At 44.3% G+C, this 25,282-nt stretch overlaps 1 protein-coding gene across 1 annotated transcript in view; it reads left to right on the plus strand.

Moving 5' to 3' along the window:
• The window catches only part of LOC119450480 (splicing factor 3B subunit 2-like), a 45,786-nt gene extending 23,820 nt beyond the window's left edge, over nucleotides 1-21,966 (plus strand). The window contains 14 exon segments of the mRNA XM_037713938.2: nucleotides 694-839; nucleotides 3,388-3,580; nucleotides 4,608-4,688; nucleotides 6,917-6,991; nucleotides 7,983-8,135; nucleotides 10,835-10,984; nucleotides 11,696-11,785; nucleotides 13,001-13,108; nucleotides 14,176-14,283; nucleotides 17,065-17,241; nucleotides 17,243-17,304; nucleotides 18,060-18,159; nucleotides 18,663-18,872; nucleotides 21,826-21,966. Coding sequence (XP_037569866.1) covers nucleotides 694-839; nucleotides 3,388-3,580; nucleotides 4,608-4,688; nucleotides 6,917-6,991; nucleotides 7,983-8,135; nucleotides 10,835-10,984; nucleotides 11,696-11,785; nucleotides 13,001-13,108; nucleotides 14,176-14,283; nucleotides 17,065-17,241; nucleotides 17,243-17,304; nucleotides 18,060-18,159; nucleotides 18,663-18,872; nucleotides 21,826-21,894 — 1,722 coding nt within the window. The 3' untranslated portion in view covers nucleotides 21,895-21,966.
• The last annotated feature ends 3,316 nt before the right edge of the window (nucleotides 21,967-25,282 follow it).

The following is a 25,282-nucleotide window of genomic DNA, read 5'->3' on the forward strand; positions in this document are numbered from 1 at the left end:
CCGACTGCGCAAGTTTGAGATGTCCCGCATCGCAGATATGATCGGCTTCTGAGGCGTAAATATGCTTCACTCTTGCGTAGACACAGCAGACGCGCGTAAGCGGAGTTTCAAAGGCACTTGCGGCCGTGTGCAGTGCCGTCTGTAGGGCTGCCATTTCGCACCTGTACGTCTGCACCAAGTCGGCACTAACAGGAGAGAGGGTGCAGAAAAATCATGAACCAGCCCTGCACCTTTTCTGCACCTTTTGAAGCAAACGGCATGATTCAGAGGGTGCTATTGCTGTACCGCTGAAACGAATGGCAGGCTGCAGCACCTCGTGAACTGGTTCAGGTAGTACAGGCGAATCAAACAGACCTGGTATTTTGATCACAGTTGTGCGCTGGGACCACTGAGCGCAGAAATGTCACTCCAGTCGTTTGGTGGTAACGTTTGTAACAGCTTCCATGTAATAAACATGGCATCTTTTGCAACATAGAAGTGCAAGGCTTGACATTACATATTTTTAATATTTTTCACTGATATATGATGCACTATACTTTTTGGTCGCGAGAGCGAGGAGTAAGAGCGATCTTCGTCGCGTGGCCTGCTGTGTGTGAAATGGAGTACATAGCTCTGTTGCCGAGGGCTGTTAATTATGCGATGGTATTGTCACACAAAGTGCCAACCTTGCCGGGATTGATCCTGTGTGCCCAGTCCAAGAACAAGAAGAAGAAAAAGAAGAAGAAGAAACGCGCCCAGCGAAAGCAGCAGCAGCAGCAGCAACAAAAGCAGGATGATGCTGCAAAGAAAGCTGGTGAGAAGGAAGGCGACAAGACAGAAAAAGAGGATGTAGACGTGGAGTGAGTCTGGCATTTTTTTTTTTTTTTTTGTCTCTTCTGATTGCTAGTTTATGTACTGGCAGTAACAACTTATTTGTGAGCTCAGTGTTTAGCATTTCACCCCTGTGACAAGTTCTGCAGTTAATCAGTGGCCACTATCCTCTGGAGATCCTGTGTCCACCACTGTGGACATCGACTTTGATCCTTTTCAAAATTAAATCAGAAACAATAAGCAATAAGTGTTACTCATGTAACATGTGTAACACAATAAGTTACTTGTGTAAGGCCTGCCCTCGTGTAAGGCCCACAGCCCGACTTTGCAGTGCTGGTTAATTTCCGAGAGCTCCTGCTAGATGGCCCTAATTGCCTTGCCGACAATGGCATTAGTATCATCATTTCCATATCCCACAATCAACACCAAATGACAACTTTCATCGCTGACTCTGTTAAAGCGGCGCTGGTTAGGCCTTGCTGGTGAGTGTGGAGGGCGGCAAGCCGAAAGCAGGAGGTTCGCACGGTTTGTCCTAAAAATGGCTGTACCAGTAGGCCACATAGGCGATCGGGTGGGAGATCACGTGCACTGGCTGGACCTGACGGCTGCATGTGTGAAGCAGAGCTCACATCCGCATGCGATCAGTCTACCGCGAAAGCCTACCAAGTTTATGTGTGCACTTACTCACTGGATGGAACAGCCAAAGTTCACGTGGGTGCATAATGTCAATAAAGCTTTAAAACTAATTTTGTGCAACACAGCCTAAACTGACAATGTCACGAAGTCAAGGCCGTGTGTGTGGTACCTGATCTTCACGACGACCCGTGACACACGTCATGCTGTGTGATATGTTAACAAGAAACGCGCCCGCTGCCTCGACCATCACGAAATATCAAGTAAAGTTTATTTTAAGGGAGCACAACTCTGAGCAAAAGTCTGTGAAATAACTTTTCGCTGTACTGGTGTGCTAAAAACAATGACATCAGTTTTACCATTGCAATTTATTATTCAGACTGCGCAATATTCGGACAGTTTCGCACCATTTTCCTTGTACGAATAATTTGGTTGGCGACTGTAAATGTGTTTATAATCAGCCACCAGTGGTTGTGTTAGTTTACATAGAAGTCTGAGCGTAGTTCGAAGCTTCATTGTCTAGCCATAAGCCGTCCTCGTTTAAGGCCCACACCCAGTAAAAAAATGTTTCAAGAAATTCACTGCCGGATTTCAAGAAATTCAAGAAGCGGCACCAATGAGCAGTGGTTACGTAAATTGTCTATAGATGGCAGCAGTGCCTGTGCTGTAATTTCCAAGCAGAACACAAGATGGTGCTAGGTGTGCGAGGAGGACAGTGGGACGTAGTGGAGCCATCTTGACGTGGAGTAGAAAATACAGTAAACCCTCACTATAATGAATCCACTTTACTCAAGTTATCACTTTATTCAAAATTTCTCCCAGTCCCGACCCAAATGCATGCATTTTAATTTAGATTACTTGAAGCATACTGATGAGCTGCTCCCTTTAAAGCAAACTGTCACGAGGCGTGTGCACACTCGTAGCAGCACTCGGCGCCTTTCGGGCTGAGCGAAGCATTTCACCTCGGACGATTGAGCGACCCTCTCCATCGCCAGCTACACCAATGTGCCGCCTGTGCACCCTTTTCCTACATGCTGCGCCTGCATGTTATCAGTGGCGAGCGGGTGCGTACTCATGGTGGTGCTCAGTGCCTTGGGCGCTTAAGCATCTTGAATAAAAAGGTAGCAACATTCCTCCTCTCCTGGCCTTTCCTTCTCGCCGCATGTGCTTTCCCTCAGCACTCGCCCTCTCAGTTTGTTCTTTTTGATCGTGGTGGTCGTGTTGCGAGATCACGAGGTTGCGCATCATGATCAAGGGCAACTGTCACGGCGCCGGCACAAGTCAAAGCAAAAAACAAAGAAAACAAGGGCACGGCCAGCAGCGCATGGATGCTCGCGACTGCAAACACGCAACTCTGCCCCACCTGCAGGGAGAGACGGATAAGCCCTGGACCTCCTCACCTGCCCTCACTTAATGGCTGGGGCAGCAAGATAAACGAATGTTGCTACCTTTAGTTTTATTCAGGGGGCTTATTCACACCGAGCGACCTTCTCTATGGGCGCACCCGTTTCCTACAAGCTGCACCCACGCATTATTGGACAGCGCCGCTGTGGAAGTAGTGCGCAACAAAACAGACAAATGTTACTCTGCGCCACCTTCTGCGTGACCGGCGGGCCCAAAGTCACCCGAACCAAAACCATATTGGCTTCCTCTCGTAGCTTGTGCAAAGGAAGCAATCGCAACCGAGAAATTCTGTCCTGATCTGGCTCGATTGTGATCGAAAATGCACCATGTGATGCCGCCCTTATTAGACTTCCGCGGATTTAGGCTATTTTCAGGTCTACTTATTTTAGCGTTTATGGAGTAGTCGACTAATCAAATTTTCTTGCTGTCTCGTTCACTTTGTTATAACGACGGTTTACTGTAAAGGGTTCTTGTTAAGTGTAGAATAGAATGTGTGACGCCGCTGTTTATCCTAACGTGCCCCGGCTTCCCTTTTGTCAGGTATGTTCAGGAGACAATAGATACCAAGGACCCGTACTACTACCAGTTTCTGCTCATCTTTGAGAAGTTCAAGCTTCAAGAGCCGGAGAAGCCCAAGACTGAAACTGGGCCTGTGACTGATCCAGCAGCTGTTGCACAGAGGCTTTTGGAGCGCAAAAAGCCAGCTGACTTGGATGAGAAGGATGATGATGACGTAAGTGGCTGTCTTGTTTGTTACCCTGGATGTTGTTAGTGCGCTTTTTAGGACCTTTTAGTGTTGTCTGGCAGTGGTCATTTGTCATTTTTTTCTCGGCTTATATCTTCCTGCTTTAATTGAGCTGCAAGCTTTTTGCCTCAGAGGGCTAGACTGCAAATCAACCATGTGTTATTTTCCTTGCATTCCAATAGTTTCGTTGGTGTAACCTGTTCAATGTAACTGGACGTGGTTGTATTTTTTACTGCACTATGTTAGTTGAGAGAACACAGACAAAAAGCCAAATAAAGCTTGCAGCGCGGTGCGCCACAGGTAATCCTAAAATAAATTTAAAGCTCTGGCACCATTCGTCACATCCTGCTTTCAATGTTGTTTTCAAGAAAAAACATTCTGTAAGCCTATAGCTTGTTTTTCTATGACGCACAGTGTCATCGAATCCTGCCATCACGAGGGAAATGATACTTCACCATTGCACTTTGCATGCTTTGAAAGCAGTGTATGCCCAAGCTAGGTTGTGGTTTCACTAGCTGAAAAGTGCATCAGAAGAACTAACAGGGGAGGACAAATATGGCAGAAATGACTAACAAATGTTTTGTCCTCCTTCTCTATGTGCTTAGTTTACCACTCGAGTTAAAAAATGTAGCAATCCAGACACAAAATTGTGGTGCTTGCAGCCCCTACAAAGTCGTATCATTATGGAAGAGGTAATGGCTCCTTTAGCCATAAACAAGACATTGAAGTGGAAAACACTGACGTGGTGTGAGTCACATTCACAGATTTGTTAACTGTCAGACACGGAATTATGGATTTTTCCTATAAGCAAAATAGTTGTTAGTTTCAGCGTAATCTTTGTGTATGTGCAACTGTGTGCATCTGTGCATGGTCTATTTAGGGGGAGGGGGGGAATGCAGAGTTGAATGGCATGGCTTCCTGCAACTCTTCAAAGCTATGCAGTGCAACTTTGCATCTCTGATCAATGTTGATGTCTGGCCACATGCTTTAACAAATTTTTCTCTCTTTGAGACAGATGAAAATAGAAGACAAGCCGAAGCTGTCAAAACGTAAGCTGAAGAAGCTGAGCAGAATGACCATCGCTGAGCTGAAACAGGTCAGTGCGCAGTGCCTAAGAGGCTACATTTACCAGCTCATAAAAAGTAAATTGTCACAGTTCAGTAGTCCTCATTGTGCATTCTATTTCAAGAGCTTCTAACAGACATCCAGCCTTGTTAATTCAAAATGTAGACCTTTTCAGACAACTCATCTTAAAGTTAGAAGACTAAGTGGAGGACTACTGGCATGACATGTTTGTTTTCCCGCAGAATCATCAATTCTCGCTAACTACTTCTCCATGAATTCATTCTTCCTCACTGCAGTTTTCTTGTCTGTAGTCTCTTAATACCGGAAAGTAGCAATGCTGTAGCTCTGCCTTGACGACCATCTTTTGCTAGCTCGACTCGGTGTCTGTTGCACACGCAAATGTAAAAAGGAGGGGGGGGAACGGAGAAAGATTATTTAGGAGTAGAAACTCCCGTCAGCGCGGGAGCACGCGGGCGACCAGATAACGTCACATTAGTATGCGCCGACGGGGGCGCATGCAGTGATATGACGCCTTGCGTCATGCAAGCAGCAGCGAAAAAATATATATATATAGAAGCCCAGGCGGGCTGCTCGGGTGCGTTCTGTTCGGCGGCGCCCGTGTCTTCCGCTCAAAGCAGACGACGAGCAGACGACACGAGCGTTCGCTTCAGCGGGCACACCGTAACGTTGTATTTGTGGGCCTTTAAGTCAAACAGCAACTGTTCTTGTCAGTGTCTGTTCGAGGGCCAATACTAACAACGTTGCTACGTGCAGTGTGCCCTTCTTCGGAATTTGCTAGCCTAAGATGGGGACGCAGGTGGGACGCGTGAGTGCCCTCAGTCAATGCCTCAGCAGAACTTGTCAGGCACGCGGCCGAACGGGAGCAACACACACGACCGGGTTGTCTTGGCAACCAAAACAGCGATAATTGAATTCTCGGCTGCCAGGTGCCGCCGGCATTTTCTGGTCTCCACAATTGGTGGAGTTTCCACCTCTAAAGGTTTCTTGCTCCAAAGGGGGGGGGGGAGGGGGAGAAGGAGGGAGGAAGGAAGGAGGAGGAGGATGAGTGGGATAGATGTTGAAAAAACAAGATATTGAGCAAGCCTTAACGTGCACAAATTGTAATTTCACTCTCAGAGTTAAAAAACATACAAGTTTCTTGCCAAGTTTTACAGAGGTTAAAGAAACCATTTCGGCAGGATGATTGTATTTATTTGTTTGTTTGTTTTGTTTGTTTGTTTGAAATAGTTTCAGGGTCCTGAGATTATTACAGAAAGGAGTGGTTAGATGCAACAGTGTGCAGAAAATGTGATTATCAAAAAGCATCTTGTGTGGCAGTTTTGAAGATGGAAGTGTTGGTAATGGCAGAGAGAGAGGTGGTTCCATTCACTGCTGGTTTTTGGGATGAGAGTGTCATTGTACAGGTTAGTTTGGCAAGATGGTACACCAACTTTTAAGTCTGCGATCGGTATGTGCTAAAATGTATGATGGCCGAGAAAAAATATAGCATTTGATAGTACCAACTGGGCAGCGTGATTCTTGACAGATTCGAGGGCTGTGGTTAGTGTAGATGGATGGTGTTCACAGTGCACACATATTAAAGGAAAAAAAAAGGACAGACGGAGTGACAGAGGGCTGTCTGCGAACACCATTGAAATTAACCATTACTGACTTGCCCAAGATTGGTTGCATACGTTAGCAACTTAACAACCTCAAATCTTCTTGTTCCTTGCTAAACAATGTTCCTCGTTTTATTGAACGGCGTTTTCTCAGTCCCTCAACAATTTTTTTTTTATTATTCGGTTTTCTTCAAGAAGTAACTTGCGTGCATGAAAAAGGCTGAAGCATTTATTCCTCCTCCTCCTCTGTGATGATGCCACTTGAGTGAAATTGGTATGCAGATGAGTGATAAGTAACTGATAGGGTAGGAAGCGACAAGATTAGGGTTACCCAATGAGTGCCAAGGGAAAGGAAGCACAGACAAGGACGTCAGAGAACTACATGGTGTGATGAAAAACAGAAATTTACAGGCATAAGATGGCGTCAGCTAGCGCAAGGCAGGGGTAATTGGCTATTGCTGGGAGAGGCCTTTGCAGTGGACATAAAATAGGCTGATCATGGTTATGATGATGATGAGTGATAGCATTTGCTGAGCACCTCTTGTATGAAGGCGAAATCCATCCTTTTGAGATTGTTCTTACTGAGAAAACAAACAGTGCAGGTGTCTGTTCTGACCTTTTTTTCGAACTTGTGTTACAGAAGGTAATCCGGCCAGAATTGGTGGAGATGCATGACGTGACTGCCAAGGACCCAGTACTTCTCCTCCACCTAAAGGTGCGTGCACAACTTTACTGCAATTTATCACTAGCTTGGGCTTTAGGTGTGGTGATAGAGCATCTCGTGCTGGCGGGGGTTTAGGCTACCTGCCAGCAAGAGATGTCCTTTGATACATTATGTGGCAGCAGATGTTCCACTGGGACATTGTGGAGTGTGTTGTTTTTCTGAGTGGGTCAAGATTCTTGGGACATTATGGCATAATGTGATATGATGTGATGGAATGTAAATGTGAAGATTTATGGGACCTTAAGGATGTCTCAGAGTGTCTCCTGAAGTGTCTTCTGATGGGGCATGATCGGTATATTCTTTTTTTTTAACATTTGTAAACATTATGAAGTGCTAGGTCTCATTCATGCAGATGCCATCTGTCCAATCCCATCACTGTCATGAGAAGTAAACATATTGGTACCACAAGGAAGCAGTGTCCAAACAGACACCATTGTCAGTGCCTGCGACCACGCATGTTGCTACAGTGGCTATGGCCACTGTTGGCCATGGCTACTGTTTACACAGTGATACTGGTTCATTTCCTGCAGTAGGCAATGTCTGATGAGATCAGAAAGGGCAAAAAGAACGCCCATCTCCTGAGGTTGCAGTGCACGTCAAAAAGCCCGGTTGTCTAAATGTACTGTGGCATGCCTCGTAGCTCAGGTGCAGGTCTGGGACGTAGTAATACACATATAATTATCATACCATTAATGAGACCAAACACTGTCGTACATGTTAAAGGGACCTATGTCACTGGCAGCCCATTCACATTTAGAAACCAGATCAAAAAGCTTTTCACCTGACAGAAACAGACACCACGTGACAGTGATGGGACAGAGCGAAAAATGGGTTTATGTGAGCACCTTACAGCCATGCAGGCAGAACAGTTCCAGTGTCTCCTGCAAGCCTCACACACCTCACACATTCGTTGTCTCGCAGCAGTGAATTTCTGTAGGCAACAAAGGGTCATCTGCATTTTCCTTTGCACCTTTCATTGCAGTCGTCACGGAACACGGTGCCTGTGCCCCGTCACTGGTGCTTCAAGCGCAAGTACCTGCAGGGCAAGAGAGGCATTGAGAAGCCACCCTTTGACCTGCCTGGCTTCATCAAGAAGACGGGCATCATGGAGATGCGGCAGGCCCTCCAAGAAAAGGTGCGAGGCACTTGCCAAAGAATGCAGAACTGGTGATGGCTTGGGAGTAAAATGTGTGCTTGAATCAAATTTAGTATCTGGGTATTGGAGCATAGATGTGTTCAAACGAAATAGTTGTAGCAAGTTTGAGCATCATTGTTTGAAATAGTTTCAGGGTCCTGAGTATGTAGGCTGTGAACAACAGCGCTGGTAGAAACATATTCCCATGCTGTGCTTAGCCAAGTTGTGTGGGCCTCCTATTGTATTTTGTGACTGTGTACCTTTGTCTTCTAGTACAGTAGACTTCCATTAATTCGACCCTGATGGGAACGACGAAAATGGTCTAATTTTCTGGCAGGTCAAATTAAACAAGGTGCAGAAAAAAATGTCAAAATGTCCTGCTGATTCATTTGGCAGTATTTGCCAGATTCTACACACCCCTGAATCAAATGTGTGCCCACTTTCTGTGTTTCCAAAGTATAAAACTAGTGTACAAATGACATTAAAGCTCCTAAACAAAAACAAAGTAGAAACTTAATGTGCACCCAATTTTTTAGAAAGAAAAATATATCTTGCACAATGGCGGCCATCAGCTTTGTGGCATGATTATTGAAAAGTCAGTTTTAACGCAATACAGCTGTGGTATGCGATAAAGCAAATGAACATCGTGAACTTCGTATTGGTTTTGTATCCGATTGCACTGCAAATTACCCGGAAAACGCCAATTTTAGGATGGAAATAACGAACGTACCGGCCCATAGGAATGCATGGGCACAGGCCGGGAGTTTTGGTTGGGATCGAATTAACTGAAATATCTAATCAACCAAGTTGAATTAACGGAAGCCTACCGTATTAGCATAAGACATTTTTAAATGACATAACTATCATATAGTCAACGGCCGATTTTTGGACACCTTAGGGGCTGCGAAAACATCCGAAAAATTGGGCATTCCAAGAAAATTAATGCATGCCTTTTACTGCCCCCCCAAGGGTTCAAATAGCCACAGGTACGTCCAAAATAGCTCTGAAGGCCTGCCAGTACACTTATTAGTTGTATCGGTGCTCGTAATGTGGCAGGAGACAGCGGCTGCATGCATGTATAATTAAGGACATGCTGTGTCCCGTGACAGTGGCCCCTTTCCACTCTTAGTATACTTTACCGCGATACATTATGCTTCACCGCGTAACACCGCTGTATTGCGGCGAGGCTGACTTTTGGGAACCGGAATTATTGAACCTTTGCTGTGCTTTCTGCGCTTCAAAGCCAGCGAGGTTGACTAAGGCAGAGTTGGCGCCATTGCTGACAGCGGTGAATTCTTTCAATGAAAGGCACAGCAATGAACAAGCAGCAGGAACCTTGGCATAATGAACATTAAAGCAGCTAGACCTAGTGTTGCTGCAGAAGTGGCTATGACTGCCATTGGATCAGCGTGCGGAAGCGCTGGTTCGAGGCTGCAAGATAATAAAAATGGTGGTGGTGATGGCTTCAATTAATGCTAGGCGGAGGGAGGCTGCGTCCGCTCTTGTGAATTGCTGGCACCATTCAAGTTGAATCTCCCTCTCTCTCTCTAAAATCGGATGGCGAAGGGTTTCAGCGACCCAAATTTTAGACATCCTAATAAATTGGCACTATGGGGTACGTCGTGGTGCCGCGAAGGTATCCGAATTATTTTGCATGTCCGAAAAACTGGCCATCCGAAAAATCTGTTGTTTACTGCGCTTAATTTTTTTTCCTGCCAAAAAGTGTTGCACAACAGATCAATATTCCAGCACATTCTGCTTTGAATGTAGCATCACTACATGTTACCCCTAACAGCTTTGTTCACATTTCCATCCCAGTATTTCGCTAAAATGGTAGTGGTGTAAACATATATTTACTGGGTGAGACTTTTTGTGTTCTTTTTTCTTTTTTTCTTTATGCTTACCGCGATAATCAGGAGTTAGTTTATTTATTTATTCGGTATACCTACATCGCCTGTATGGCATTATCGTAGGGAGGTTAAAATACAGGGGAGGGGGTCACAGTGGAAAAATATTCAGCAATATCAAAAGAATACATCAGTAAATACAACATAGGTTAATCTAACAAAGTACAGAAACATCGAGAGCAGGAGAAAAAAATAAAATAAAACAGTGCACACAGCGTATGTTCAAAGATGAATAACAAACCATTCAAAGAATATGGCTCTATACAAACAGATGATATGGCATCTTACTTGCCTTATGTAAGCAGCTAGGGTCTACTGTAAGCTTGTTGCAGAAACGTTGCTGTATGCCAGAAGCATAATCTGTAGCACTGCAGCGAGAGTTCACATTGCATTGCATACACAGAAGTTTTTATGATGCAATCGAAAGCTCTCTTGCCGGGAAACATGAGTTGCATTCACTTTTAGCATTGTTTCTTGCTGTTTCTAGCTCATGAGATAACACTCTTTGCACTTATATCACACACGTATATAGCTGCATGATTCTAGTGATTTTACTACCCTGAGTGTTAGTATAGTATCTCAAGTTTAATAATTCGTCTTGCATTTAATGTGTCTCTCTGATGGCTCTTAACAACATGTGGCCTTTGAAAGGGTTCAGACGATGAGCCTCTTGTCATGTAAAGTTACCTGTGCTTATGTTCAGGTCTGTTTGACTAGGTGCTGGAATTTTTCTTGTGCATTGTCTCCACATTGGTGGCCAGACTCGTAAGCCCTTTTTTTCTGCCTTTGCAGGAAGACCAGAAGACAATGAAGGCCAAGATGCGTGAGAAAGTGCGTCCCAAGCTGGGCAAGATCGACATTGACTACCAGAAGCTACACGATGCTTTCTTCAAGTGGCAGACCAAGCCTCGCATGACCATGCACGGGGATCTCTACTATGAGGTGAGCTCTCTTCTGGAGTGCTGGCATTTTGAGGTATTTGTGCGTGAGCAACAGATGTTTTCAGCAACCCACACTGTTTATATTGTTGCACATATGCGTGAGTGAGAAAAACGATGACCGGTGAATGTGCTTACGGTCCCGAATTTGAAAAGAAGAGGAGGACGACGCGGAGTTCTTCAACTAGCTGGTCGAGCTCGCCTTCGCAACCTGAAATAAACAGCCCCTTTCATCCGTAAGGGTGATAAACAGTCTCCTTAGTGTGACAATATGAAATAAACCTAGCATTAGAATTTCTTTGTGTCTTATTTCACTTACAGATGGAAGAAAAAATGCTTTGTTGCGCCCAGTGGTAACAGTTGGTTGTTTTAATCAACAAAACCCACCACAGAACTTTCTTTACTTCAGACTGGCCATAAAACAACTTTTCATCAAGGGTTTCATATTGGAGGGTTTATTGACTGTGAGGACCCTCTCCTGTTTAATTTGCACTCTTGGAATGCTTATTCTTTGTAACTCATAGACTTGATTACTGGTGTTCTTGGAGGCACACTGAGAACCCTTGAGCAAAACAGCAATCTCACTCAGACTAAGCTTGGCAGATGCATTTTTTCTTTGGTGTAGTAGCTATAAGAGCTGGTTCAAGCTGGTTGGTGGAATGAGCTATTATGGGGACAGAGAAAAAGCTATTTCTTTTTTTTTTTTTTTTTGCAGGGCAAAGAGTTTGAGACACGCCTCAAGGAGAAGAAGCCTGGCGACCTCACTGACGACTTGCGGATCGCTCTGGGAATGCCCACTGGTCCAGTGAGTTGTTTAGTAGCGGTGGCCTTGGGGGAAAGCATTTCGGCACACTGGGAGGAATGGGCGTGTTTTGTGGGGAGGAGGGTCTACAGGGTGGAAGAAAGAAGGGGGGTTAGGAGGGGAATGCAAAATTTTCACTAGCGTATTGTTTCTCTTGTATTGGCATGTGGACAAAAGTTGTGCTTGGGAGGCTAGCTGCTTTGCAACTTCTCCACTGCTTACTCTTCACGGCATTTACTGCATTTGGAGGAGGCAACCAACACATCATAGGCATGTATACGTAGTCTGTGCCGCTAAAGTATCTCGTTATTTGTAGGGGTGTCCGAATATCCAAATTTTTTAATATGATTTGAATACAAATACTTAGCTTCGAATATCGAATCGAATAATGATATGCACATGCATTTATTAGCAAGTTGGGTTAATTTGTTATGTTGGAACATTGCATTTACATTGCCAATGTTAAACAACTAGACTAGTAAGCCGATATACTAAAACACTGTGTGTTTGGCTCATGTTAACTTGGTAAATTTAGTAATTCCCACTAGGTGTCCTCGCCAGCCTGTGCTTATTATACTTCATCAAATGCCCGTAAACTCAGAGGCATTTGAACCTGTGTCAGTCACCACTCATTGCACATACTGTCAAGCAATAAGCTCAGAATTGAGGGTAGCGCTGCAAAAAAAGAAAAGGAAAAAAAAAGTGCACCCTCACTGGCCGCAAATTCGTGCCCCTTGCTACTGAGAGGTTGGCTTTCTCGCAAAGTTTAGACGTTTAGCGGCTAAGTGGGCTTTACAGGTGAAATTTCGCTAGCAGCACAAAATTATCACAAAATTCAGCACAAGATCGCCCCAATACTCTTAGATTAGATAGAAAAAAAATGCTAAGAATCGTGTCTGCTCCCGCAAAGCCAGCAATATATTCGATTTGATTCGAATATTCGAACATTTTTGAATATCTATTTTTCTAATCGAATACGAATATTAAAAATATAATATTTGATGGTATTTGAATATTCACACACCCCTAGTTATTTGGCTCCTCTTGGTGGCTCATTGGTTACGGCAACTGTTGAGCACCACTGTTTGAGATGGCTGCTGTTCTAATGCGGATGGCAAACCTTAAATGTCTTTTGTGGCTAGTTAAGTTCCCAGTACATGTGTTAAGGCTGTTTTATTTTCTTATTCCGCCTTTTTTTTTGCTTCCATGTTCTCTTAGAATTCCCACCGGTGCCCTCCACCATGGCTTATTGCCATGCAGAGGTATGGGCCGCCCCCTTCGTACCCGAACCTCAAGATACCAGGCCTCAACGCTCCAATTCCAGATGTGAGTGTACCCACCAAGCGAGCACATTTTCATCATGCCTGCGTAAATTTAAACACATACAAGGAAAACAAACTGATTGGAATGCTCATCGCACATAATTACATGTGGGAGCATGTGGGAGCACGGCATGCAGTTTCTCTGTAGCTGGTTTCTAAGCTTGGCAGCATCCCAAATGTAAATTTTGAAACCTGAATGAAGCCACCGTAACTAATTCAGTGCAATTAGCATGAAGCTGAAAGCGTAACAATGCATTTTAATTGTTTTTTACTTGTTTGCATTTGAATAATATGGCAAAAGTGCATTTTTAAAAAGGTCACCTGTCAACGTGGCCAAGCAGCAAAAGTGGCTTTTCTACTGTACTTACTCCGTGTAAGACCTTGCACTTTCTTCAAAACCTTGGCAGGGTACAGGTTTTACATGAGCAGGCCATATGGTCATCCACTAAAACTGCGGATGATGTTGTTAATAATGTACAAAGTAATGCAAACACTGGCTACCCACTACACAAGCATTTATCCAAGACTCAGCACCACTGATCAAATTCCACTTCATTCTTCAATGCTTCTGTTCTCTTATGTTTTTTCCATTGTCACCGGAGCTTATTACTTCGCCAGCACGCTCCAAATTACAGTCATCCTTAATGGCGTCCATGCTGTTAGATAATCCAGTAACTTTGAAGCTTTTAGCGACGGTATCAACTGATACTGAACACCATTCATTCAAAATCAATTTTTTGGTGAAACTTTAAATTTTCGCCCTTGAAAAGAGTGGATGCAGGTTTTGCATTAGGGCGTGTCTTGAATACAGCATCTAAGGATATGATGATGATGTGTGGTGTTTTGTGGCGCAAGGGTCAAGTATGGCCAAAGTGCCAGGCCAGTCAGTATCTAGTGATATCTGGCGTTGCAAGCCATCATCTGATGTTCCTTATAACCATTTACGCTTGTGAGTGAATAAAGATTAGTTAGCCAAATGAATTGGAAATGTTTTATTCACCATTGCAGGCACATTGAACTGTGCACCCGTTTTCATGTGTGGATGTAACATGTTATGCTTTTCCTTTCCAGGGTTGCTCCTTTGGGTACCATGCTGGTGGCTGGGGTAAACCACCTGTGGACGAGATGGGCAGACCACTGTATGGTGATGTGTTTGGCACGCAGTCGTCTGACTCCACGGTGAGTACTGATCAAGGGGCTAATCAGTTAGGCTAGATTTGCTGTAAGCTTGCATTCACTAAAGGTGTCCATTAGATTTATTACGGACAGTTGCAGTCTATTGTACCGCTCCCGGCCTTGATTCCTGAAGTGAGCTACAGAAGAATCCCATTAATAGAATCCGGCTGAGGACCTATTTAAATTTGTTATCCCAGCTATGGCAGGCCATATCTTGATCGAGGCGAAATGCAAGAACACTCATATTAGTTTAGGTACACATTAAAGAACCACAGGTAGTCATCTACCTGGGAGTCCCACTATAGCACACCTCATAATCAGATTGTAGTTTTGGTTCATAAAACCGCAGAATTGAATAAGTTAAACTGTTTAACTAATCAAGAGATTGACTTTAAGCGTAGTCACAGTATACTTTATTTTGAACGTAAGATATACCGTATTTAACACGAACGCGATTGTAACGCGAGGGGTGACTTTTCATTGCGTCTATCAAGAAAAAAATAAAACCGCGAAAGTAATGCGAGGGGTGAATGTTGCGTTCGGCAAAAAAAAAGAACGCTAAAGTAACGCGAGACCACCGGATGCATTAAAAGGTCGCACTTTCGCCCGAAAGGCGATGCATCAATTGCAATAGCAAATTAGTAGAGAGCTATATGGAGTAAGAATAGCAGTTTTATTGGCTGCATAAACTTGGACACATTCGCTTACTAACCGAATTAACAAGCCTGGTATTAGCGCACAAGCAAACATGAATAGATCACACTCGATGACCGCAGACAACCACTCTCAAAACGCTGGTGAGAGCAAGCGCGCCAGCAGCAGCGAACGAAGGCTTGTGCGGTCTATCGCTTCAACGGAAACTGAGTGGCGAAAGCACAGCTCATACAAAGGCCAAAGCCGTGTGGAGATCGCTTTCAAGATACGGTGCGCGCAACAGCCCTCAGCCGCACAAAGTACAAGTACGCAGTTGCTGGCAGAGTAGAAGCTCCCTCCCTCCCGCGCTGCCTTCCCACTTTCCTCCTTTCGTATGGGAGATTGAGTCACCAGTTCCCCTTGCATCCGGTTGCAAGATGCGCATTCGGTGCTGCAGCTAAACGTTGCCTCCCCTCCCTCCCTCCCATCACACCACGGCCTTTCACGCAACGGAAATGTCGCGTTTGCTCTCCGCCGTGCTTTCACTCGCACATTTCACTCGTTGATTAGAATTAGATGCATCGTTGCACTTTTTAGAGAACTTGAATTTCGGTATTCGATTGTAATGCGATGATCGACTTCTAGAAAAAGACTCGCGTTACAATCGAGTAAATACGGTAGGCGGTGAACAAATAATAGCTATGCAAAAGCAATGTGAGAGATCGGGCTAGTTGCGGCAATCCATGATACAACTTTTTAGCGCAAGAACATGAACACGAGACGACAAGGGAACGACATATACGGTAAAAGCTCGTTAATTCGAATTTCGCGGGGACGCCCAATGAGTTCGAATTAAACCGAAATTCGAACTAACGAAATTCATTGAAAAAACAGCAGGAATTGAGACCGGGTTGTTGAAAAATCACTCAAAATATTTACTTGCGAAAATAATCCGTGATCACTGTCTGTTTCTCTTCTTTGAATGCGATCGCCATAGCCTTGTTTTCCAACGCGCGAACGTGGCAGAAAGCATCCTCTGCGTCTTCCTCGAAGCTGAAGAATAGACGCGCGACACGCATAGCCTCCATTAGTTCCAAAGCTGAGGGCCGCGTGGGTGCATCATCCTCTTCGTCATCCGCACCTACATCGACGACGGGCGCTTCTCCACCAGTCACCTGCGCGATGATATCATCGTCGGTGATTGTGCCGCAGACCGCTGCACAGCGATCTGCATCGACATAGTCGTCGAAGGTCACGTCCTCCAGCGCATCCCGCAATCCGGCAGGAATGACCACGGCCTCGCGTTCGTCGGGCTCGCAAGCTGTGCCCTCATTGGTCACACAAAAGCAACTGTGGCGGAAGCAATTGGCAACAGTTGTTGCCGTGACCTGATCCCAGGCCCGCACCAACATATGCAAGGCTGTGAGCAGCGTCACATCGTAGCGACACGGCGCCGAACGACTTCGTAGCTCTGACGTACACGAGGCCTAGCGACTGAATGTGCGGACAGAAAGGACACGGAGACTACGCAGACGCGTCCGGCACGAACCACCACACAATGCGAAGAGCGAGCGCAATGACGACAGTGACGCCGCTGCGCTCGCGCCATCTATCGTTGAGCCTTGAAAGCTTGCGGCGGCAGTATAAAATACCACCACGCAGCGGCGCGCAGTTCGAATTATCGATAGAGGAGCCGATGCGCGCGTGAACTAACGAGTTGGTTAACCCATAGACGCCTATATATTGTGGCCGGACCATGACCATCAGTTCGAATTAACCCGAAAGTTCGAATTAATGAGGTGCGAATTAACGAGATTTCACTGTATAGGCGCTAAACTTCCAAATAATGCTTTATTTTTTGAATGTGCAATTTATATGAACAAAATGATGCAAATGGGCCATACCGCAACCACAAGAACCCAGAACACACTCACTCCCACAAAAAAAAAAGCAGTTGCAGGTTAGGGTGATAACAACAAAAACAATAATTCATTAACTATCACAGCGTATTAAACAGGCGCACATCATTAGCTTGTTACTTCGCTGGCATTGCGTAGTCTTGTTGATCAATACTTAATGCAGCTGCCACAAAAGTTAGAGCCTTACAAAATAGAACTGCCTATTCTAAACTGATGCTGACCTGTTTTCCAGAGCAACATGGTTGATGAAGAGGTGGATCGCACACTGTGGGGTGAACTTGAGAGTGAGTCTTCAGAGGAGGAAGAAGATGAGGATGAAGATGAAGACGAGGGTGTGGAAGATGAAACTGGCTTGGTGACTCCCGCGGAGGGCCTGGTGACACCGAGCGGCTTCAGCTCAATACCGGACAGGAGTCGAAACACCCGACATGATTGAGCTGCGAAAGCGCAAGATCGAGTCGGAGATGGAAGGGTGAGGGTGGCTTGCTGGTTTGCTTGGTACGTGTGGCTGGACTTTCATAAGCCAGTTTAAGAAAGTCCAGCCATCCATTGTTATAAAATTCATAATTTGCACTTGATTTGAGATGTCTGAACAACTGTATTTCTGTATTTAACAAATGAAATAGACTAGCAACTTGGGGTGGTGGTATTCTCAGGACAATCGCTTTCAGATAGACCTTTACTTTTGCAAGATTTTGACCAATTTTCACTGGACACACTGGTGTCAATGGGTGATAGCGTTCTTGGCACTGATAAAATGGCATTCGTTGTGCCAAGAATGCTGTTGTTCGTAGACGCGTGTGTACATGAGCACCCAAGCATGTTCACAAAAATGAAAGAATTATGCTCTAAATGACAAGTATTTGTTGCAATGAGGATATTTAGGTATATGTTTTATCACTGAGTAATTCCGTAGAAAACGGGTAGTAAAGGTATGCTGTCGTGCATGTGAGCGAGTCAGCAAGACAGCAGCAACACCCAGTCCTGAAGAGTTTGCAAAGAAAGCTTCGCTTTAAATAATTATTTCAATCAACTGACTTCAGTTAGTAAAGACAGAGCCTACATTACAATACATATATTCATGAAATGCTGAAAGGTGAGGCTGAAAAAGTAGCGTTTTCTTGCAAAGGTTCAATAGGCAAGTATAGTACTTTTTGAGTCTGAGTTGGGTCTTTGGTGACTGGGCTCGGGTTGTGTTGTGACAAGTCATTCTTCTGGTGTCTACAGTGGGGACACCCCAGCTCTGTACACCATCCTACCCGAGAAGAAGTCGGAGAGGGTGGGCGCTGCCATGATGGGCTCGACGCACGTCTACGACATGAGCGCAGTAAGTTTCACCAGCTGGTGCATTGGCTGTGTGTGTTTGTTGATCTTTGTGTTGATTTCATATTGCATGTGTTAGCCGGATAGTCCTTTTCCTGTTTCCATGTGGCCGAATGTTCTGGCTCACCACTGCTTTCATTTAAAGTGAAGATAGCTGCCTCTGCTTATTATGAATACCTGCTCATATATTGTGCACACAATCAACTTTTGTGGTGTTCCTTTTTGAGTGCACCAAGTTGATTTCTTGTTAGTAATCCTGCTGCATTTCTTGGTAGCAGTGTGTTAGCCTTATGAAAGCTTAGAATGCATGTGAACAACAGAAGCCCACCTTCCTTTTTTCCCCCTGAATAGCTCCTAAAATTTGCTTGCCATTTTCTTCGTTGGTATTCTTTAGGCTTCAGTAGACTGAAAGATCAAGACACCCTTGCCACCAGCGTCTTATTGCAAGTGTTAAGTGAAGCTTCCTTTGCCATGTGTCATGCGGCATTGTTGGTGGGTTCTGTGCAGGCAATGGTGAAGGGCCCCAAGATGCCGACTGCAGTGGCGGGGACAGCCAAGCAGTCTGGAGGTGTGGAGATCGCGCTGGACCCGAGTGAGCTGGAGATGGACTCGGCCGCCATGGCGGCCCGTTATGAACAGACGTTACGTGAGCAGCAGTCTCACCTTGCCAAGGAGGACCTCAGTGACATGGTGGCCGAACATGCGGCACGGCAGAAGGTGAGCTTGCAGCACACATCTCGGGCCACCTGTAATTTGCTCCCGGCTAGTTTTCCTATACAGTAGAACCTCGTTCATACGTTCTAGGGAAACATGAAAAAAAGCCGCAGTGACTTGGAAAACGTACGATTCGAAGTCACTAAGATATTTGACAGATTGAACTGTAGTTGACATTTACATAATGCAAAGTGTCGCACAAATCGTTGCAACACGAAACGCCGGCGCTCACCGAGCTGGTGGGGCTTGCGCAGGCCGAGACCCACGTTGACATTTTCCTATTGCGTAGTGTTTTAAGACGGCGGGAAGAAACTTAAAGGAAATCAGGCTGGTGGGCGATGTCACCAGAACAAAACATGACACTTACTTCGTGCCTTTTGCTGGGTGACAATGGCGCATTTGAATTATTGCCCCTAAAAGCGTGCAGAATGCTTCCAACGGCACTACACCACACCCACATGCACTGTGGAACAGATACCTGAAGATCCTTATCACAATAGGGTTGGTGGCGATAGCTGTGAAAGTGATGTGTAACGACCCACGAGGAGATTTGGTGATACTGGAATAGGAAGCTGGTTTCACGTTGGTGTTCTCACGAGGGACGGGCAGGCGAGTATTGAGGAGAAGCTGCTGCTGTTGTCAATCACGGGCGCCTTGCGCCTTTTCTTATTTACATGGGATCTAGCGGCTGGAAATACAATTGCAGTTTGATGATGTGCAGAACGTTAGTGCTGGAAGATCGTGTTTTCTGGGAACTTCAGAACCAGTAAAAAAAAGCGCTACTGCATTGGGTAATTTTTTGTGTTCTCGATCGTGAACGTTGACACCAGGAAATTGTTTAAAACATCAACAAGCTTCTACTTTACTGCATTTCATACATAGCATGCAATGGTGTAGACTGGATAGCAAGACTTCGTACAGTAGCTACCAAGAAATAGTTCCGCGTTTTTTCGAGCACTTACGTGAAATTTGTTTATTTAGGCTCAGTAATAAATGAAAAACGTTTTATACCTTAAAAATTGACAAACTGTTGTAAGGCTATTATGTATATGCATCATTTTAGATCACTTTGCATTTTTTTTTTTTTTTTTCATTTTTTCATAAGTTTTTCATTTGCAGCTCGTCACGGGCGCCCCACGTGCACCATTGCGCTGGGTTCACACGAATATGTGCAACCCCAAAACTTGACCACGAGACGCGCAGAGTTACCCGTTTTGATTACTGAAATTCTCGCGCAGCTTCCACGGCATTACATGCTGCGTATGAATTGGAGTATAGGCAAACTTCTCAATAAACGAAAATGACACCGACGCTTCAGTATAGAGCAAGTTTTCAACCTTTAGGCTAAGGCGGCTCATTGGCTGGAATGCTGACTCTGTTATAGAGGGACAATGAAGAGAAACACTTTAGAGCACTTTTGCAAGACAATCTGCAGTTAATACATTGGTAGAATACTGCCAACCCTCAATTTAGTGAACACAGATACAACATTTATTGGATAAGCAAAGTAAATCTAAAATGTGTTGTGCCGATATTGGCATGCAATGAATAGTACATATATGCTTACGACAACTATTGGATATACGAAGGTATCTTTGTGTTGGATGCAGGCTATGTTATACGTTTGGCTGTATTAGTTATTAGCAGAGAAAAGAAACTACCATGCACCATCTCTTCAGCACCGAGGATGTCAACGTTATGCAGCAGATTTTCCTGTATTTTTGCTTCTACAGCCACATATCTGCCAGGAAAATTTCAAAAGCCGGCCAACTCCGTGCTAACTTTTAAATGCAGTGCAACACTCCTTTACCAATAAAACAATGAACTCGTCTGAAGAGCAAGCTTTAGCTCGGAGTCTCCTATATTAATACATAAGGATAAATCGTTTTTCATGGCAACCACTGCACCGAATTTGATGATATTTGTTACATTTAAAAGAAAAAGTTAGAATCTAGTGACTGTGGGAAGCTAAACGTAGTATTTTTTTTTTTTAGCTACTTAAGGTTTAAAATAGGAAAACTTAGAAAAACAAAGTTATCAATAATAAAAATGATATCACAATTCTGTAAACTGCATCTAGTAGTGCATCCAAAGTGGACAAAGCTGATGTATTTATACATGGCTCTGAAATACACCACTAATATGTGAGTAGGGCTTTTGCAAACCTCTCACATAAATAGAAATTTGCAACCACATTCACATAAAATAGAAATTGCTATGCCAAATTTGTCCACTTTGGATGTTCTAACGGATGCAGTTTATAGAACTGCGATATCTGTTTTTGGTGCAGAGTTCTGGATTTGGGGGGGGGGGGGGGGGGGGGTAAATGTCTTCCTCTTCTTTTTTCAGGCTTATCAATTTTTGTCAATTTGTGTACAAAAGTTCCAGCCCTAAATCAAAATTTTGCTTCCAAGAGTCATTAGAATTTAACTTTTTCTCTCGACTCCACTGAATTTCGTTAAAATCTGTCCAGCGGTCTTGGAAAAGTATTTTACATTTTACATGTATTTGAATGTAGGTGGCATCGTAGTTGGGCGAAGCTTTGTCTTGTCAGAAGGAGCTCGTATGGGAATTTCAGGATGGCATTGCTACCCGTGTTTTGTTCAGTTTGGGTTCATTTAATAGTCTAGCCACCTACCAGGAGTGTAATACACTAATCTACCTTAACCTCACAGTTCTCTTTAATGTTCTTTTAATTGTAGCCCCTTGAGTAATGTAATTCATAGTGTAATTGGTTCTGCATCACAAAAACAAAGAGCAAAGATGCATATTGCATTATAGTAGCATGTTTTCTTTCACTGTCTGGTCAGTTGATACTGCAGAGCATGTGCTGTGTCCAAAGCAACCACTTATCCTTTGTCATGTTGATGAAATGGGCATCAGGAGCAGTGACAACTGTCCAAATTGCGTGCTTTAGCCTGGGTGTTGACTGAATATTGCCCTCTTGCCTTTCCAGAACAAACGGAAAAAGCAGCAGCAGGACACCACCAAAACAGCGAAGAAGTACAAGGAGTTCAAGTTTTAAAAGTGGCCCATCACACTTTCCCTGTGCACCCTCATCTGTTAAAAATAAAACTATCATTTCCCACTGTGTAAACTGCTGTTTGGAGGAGGAGTCGCTTTTCAGGTTAAAGGACATCGCGCTGCTTGTTGGGCTCTGTCAAGAGTTACCACATATGCTTTTGTGTTTAGGTCCACCATCTTGTGCACCAAATAGACCATGGTTGTGAGGCAAAGCCACACTTCATAACCAAAATTTGAAGTTTATTGACATTCTTATAAAACTTGCTCAGATCTTTCCCTCTTGATTGAACTGAACTTACAGCTGTAGGGGCTAATATGGGTTCAAGGATATACTAAACGAATCATGTTGGTATCGCAATAGAAAAAAAAATGTGTGAAATTGCAACACCCATTAATGCAGATTCACAATACAGTATTTTCCTAACTCAACTCTACTTGATAATTTGAAAGTTCACAAGACACCAAAATTGCAGTTACGCTTTAGATTGGCAAATACAGAATTCCAGATAACAGCGCTGGTAAATTATCAGTCTCTTGCTGTATGGTGTATTTCCGAGACAAGGCAAATCGAAATGTATATTGCAAGCAGCTCGTGTGTTACTCGCTGACAGCGTAAATATGCTGACCTGCAACAGATCTTTACACATCATTATCGGAATTATCATTTAAGCTGTCTTAACATACGAGGAAGCACACAAATACTGTAGAATCACATTCATTCGAACTCCAAGGGGGACCGGATATATGTTCTAATAAGACTGAGTTCGTATTAAGGAGAGCCCTTTTAAATATACCGCCCGATCAATTGTGTGGTACAGCGCGCAAACCCATCCGTTGCTGGGCTCGCATTGAAAAACTTATCTTTCCTCCATCAGCGCGCGACATTTGCCGAAAGCAGCTTAGGTTTCGTATAAAGTTCGAGTGCAATAAGATCGCGCTTCGTGTGCTGTTTGCTGTGGGTGCAAGGGAAAACGTGCAAGAGTGAGCCGAGAAGCATGGTGGCTCTATGCGCACTGTCCTTCTACATGCCCAATGTGATCTAGCGCGCCGCACCAGGAGTGGGGCAGGCGGAAGTGAGCCTGTGGTAATAGAGAGTTTTAGCGTGTCTAGTATTCCGGTAAACGCAAGCGGACTGGGCGTTTTACCGAATGAGCAGAAGCACAAACGTAAGCGGCCTGCATGGTGCATGGTGCATGGTGCCGAGCCATGCATCTGGTGGTGCATGGCTCGGCACAGAGCTAATAATGCAGTAACCCAGTGTATTGTACTTTGTAGATAGAATACCTACTTTGTAGGTATTCTACTACTTCGGCAGCGTTGTAATTGCATTGCTGCCGAAAAATTTGCACAGGCAGCAAAGTAAAATACACTTGGTTATGCTATATTAGCTTTATACTGTGCAGGTCATTCACATTTGTGTCTCCGCTCATCCGGTAAAACAAGCAGTACGCTTGCATTTACCGTAATACTGGACACTCTCTAAAAACTCTCTATGTGATCAAGCACACGCTTGGAGATATGGGAGGCTTAGGTTAGTGCGCACTAGGGGGCTCCTTCCTGCTCCTTTTAAGTAGGATGAAAAAGAGTGCGCCACTCTGCTTGCTGTTTCGGTCTCTGCTTCCCGCACCTTTTTCCTCATAATTCTTACGGCACGCTACATTATGGTAGCTAGCAACGCATTGTATCTTCGCCTTTGGCTCAGGTTTGTCGGGAAAGCGGTCCACAAGAGTGATCAATTTTTTTCGAAATAACCGTTGCGCAGTTTTTAAGAGTTCAATTTTGCGGAAGTCTTTTTCCATCTAAATAGTACATAGGACTTTGCCGGGACCAACACAGCAGTTCGAATTGTTTGTCAGTTCGAATTAAGGATTTCATTGTATACCGAAAGAGAGGTTGCAAAAACCAGGATCCACACATTGGGAGTGTGTGCAAATTCGCGTGGAATGAAAGACAGATTAGTTTCAGAATGAGTCATCTTGGCACTGGTTGACAAGCATGATGTTAAACTGTGGCGAGGTGATGGTATTGGCCATCACCGGTTTAGGTGTGCCTTAGCAGTGGCTTCTCGATAGTATTGTTTTTTTTTTCTTTTTTTTTTTTGTAAACAGTGGCTACAAGCTAAAGAACATGGGCTGAATGCATGTTCATTTAGTCGTACCAACAATTGGGAACTGTGCTGCCATGCCAAGGTTTTTGGCACACTTGGCTTCAGTTGTGGCCACCTAGTACAAAAGATCAATTGTTATTTTCATGTTTTGAGAAATGAAGTGTTGATAGAATAGGAAAATAAGAGATAGTTAAAAACCATTTAAATTTAAAATACAAGCTGGGGGTTGCAAGTTCAATTCCAGCTGCAGCGGTTGCATTTCAATGGAGGCGAAATGCAAAAACGTTCGTGTACTTGGATTTTGGTGCACATTAAAGAAACCCAGGGGTGCGATCGCGTAAACGGCTCACTTTCCGCACGTTCGGTTTGACTGCTACGTCACAAAGTGGGAAAGCTGCGGTACCGCCCCGCTGTCTCTGACCGCCGCTGACGCAATCACAATTCTGACCGATCACAAGAAGGCAAGCGAAGGAACGGAAAAGTGAGCTGTTTGCGCAATCGCACCCCAGGTGGTCAAAATTAATCCAGTCTTTCCCACTATGACATGCCTCATAATGATATTGTGGTTTTGGCATGAAAAATCTCGGAATTTAATGAAGCGTCACTTTACTCGACACCCAGCTCTCTTCCAATTGCCCTGCCACAGTAATGGCATCACTCCACTGTCTCAGTTTCAGATACTCGGCTCACATAATTTTGAACCATTGAAAAAAGTCTTTGAAGAGATTATGAATGCTTTATACGAGCCGTTGTGCACATCATTCGTTCTGCTGCAGAAGACCGTATAGATAGGACAAAAGAAGGGAGTACATAAACTTGCAGCTCTATGCCACCATTCCTCACTGAAGATGTCTTCTTGCCTGGTGGCGAACTGCAGCTCCAGCCATTTCTAACGGAAAGCATACAATGAAATAAGCGCGTTATGAACAGGTTGGAAACTGCCTGAAACAATGCTGTGGTTGTAACTGCAAATAATTTTTGCCACTGTTATGCTACATTCAATAACACACAAGAAATTTTTGAAACATTTATTTTCATACTCTCGGTTGGCTGATGACGTTACATAGAGGAGGAAGGACAAGTATAAATACAAGCATTGATGGGTCTTATAGTTGAAAGGTGGCAGTGATGGAGGCAGGGAGGTACCTCGGTTCCAGTCTTCTGAGGAAGGGGTACACCAACCCTTCAGGAATGATCAATACATATACGATACGAACAACATAGGAGAACAACTCCTCTTTGAGAGGTCCTCCACCAATAAAATATTTGTGGAAGAATGCTT

Source organism: Dermacentor silvarum, chromosome 4 (assembly GCF_013339745.2).
Source record: "Dermacentor silvarum isolate Dsil-2018 chromosome 4, BIME_Dsil_1.4, whole genome shotgun sequence".
Classification (NCBI taxonomy): Eukaryota; Metazoa; Arthropoda; class Arachnida; order Ixodida; family Ixodidae; genus Dermacentor; species Dermacentor silvarum.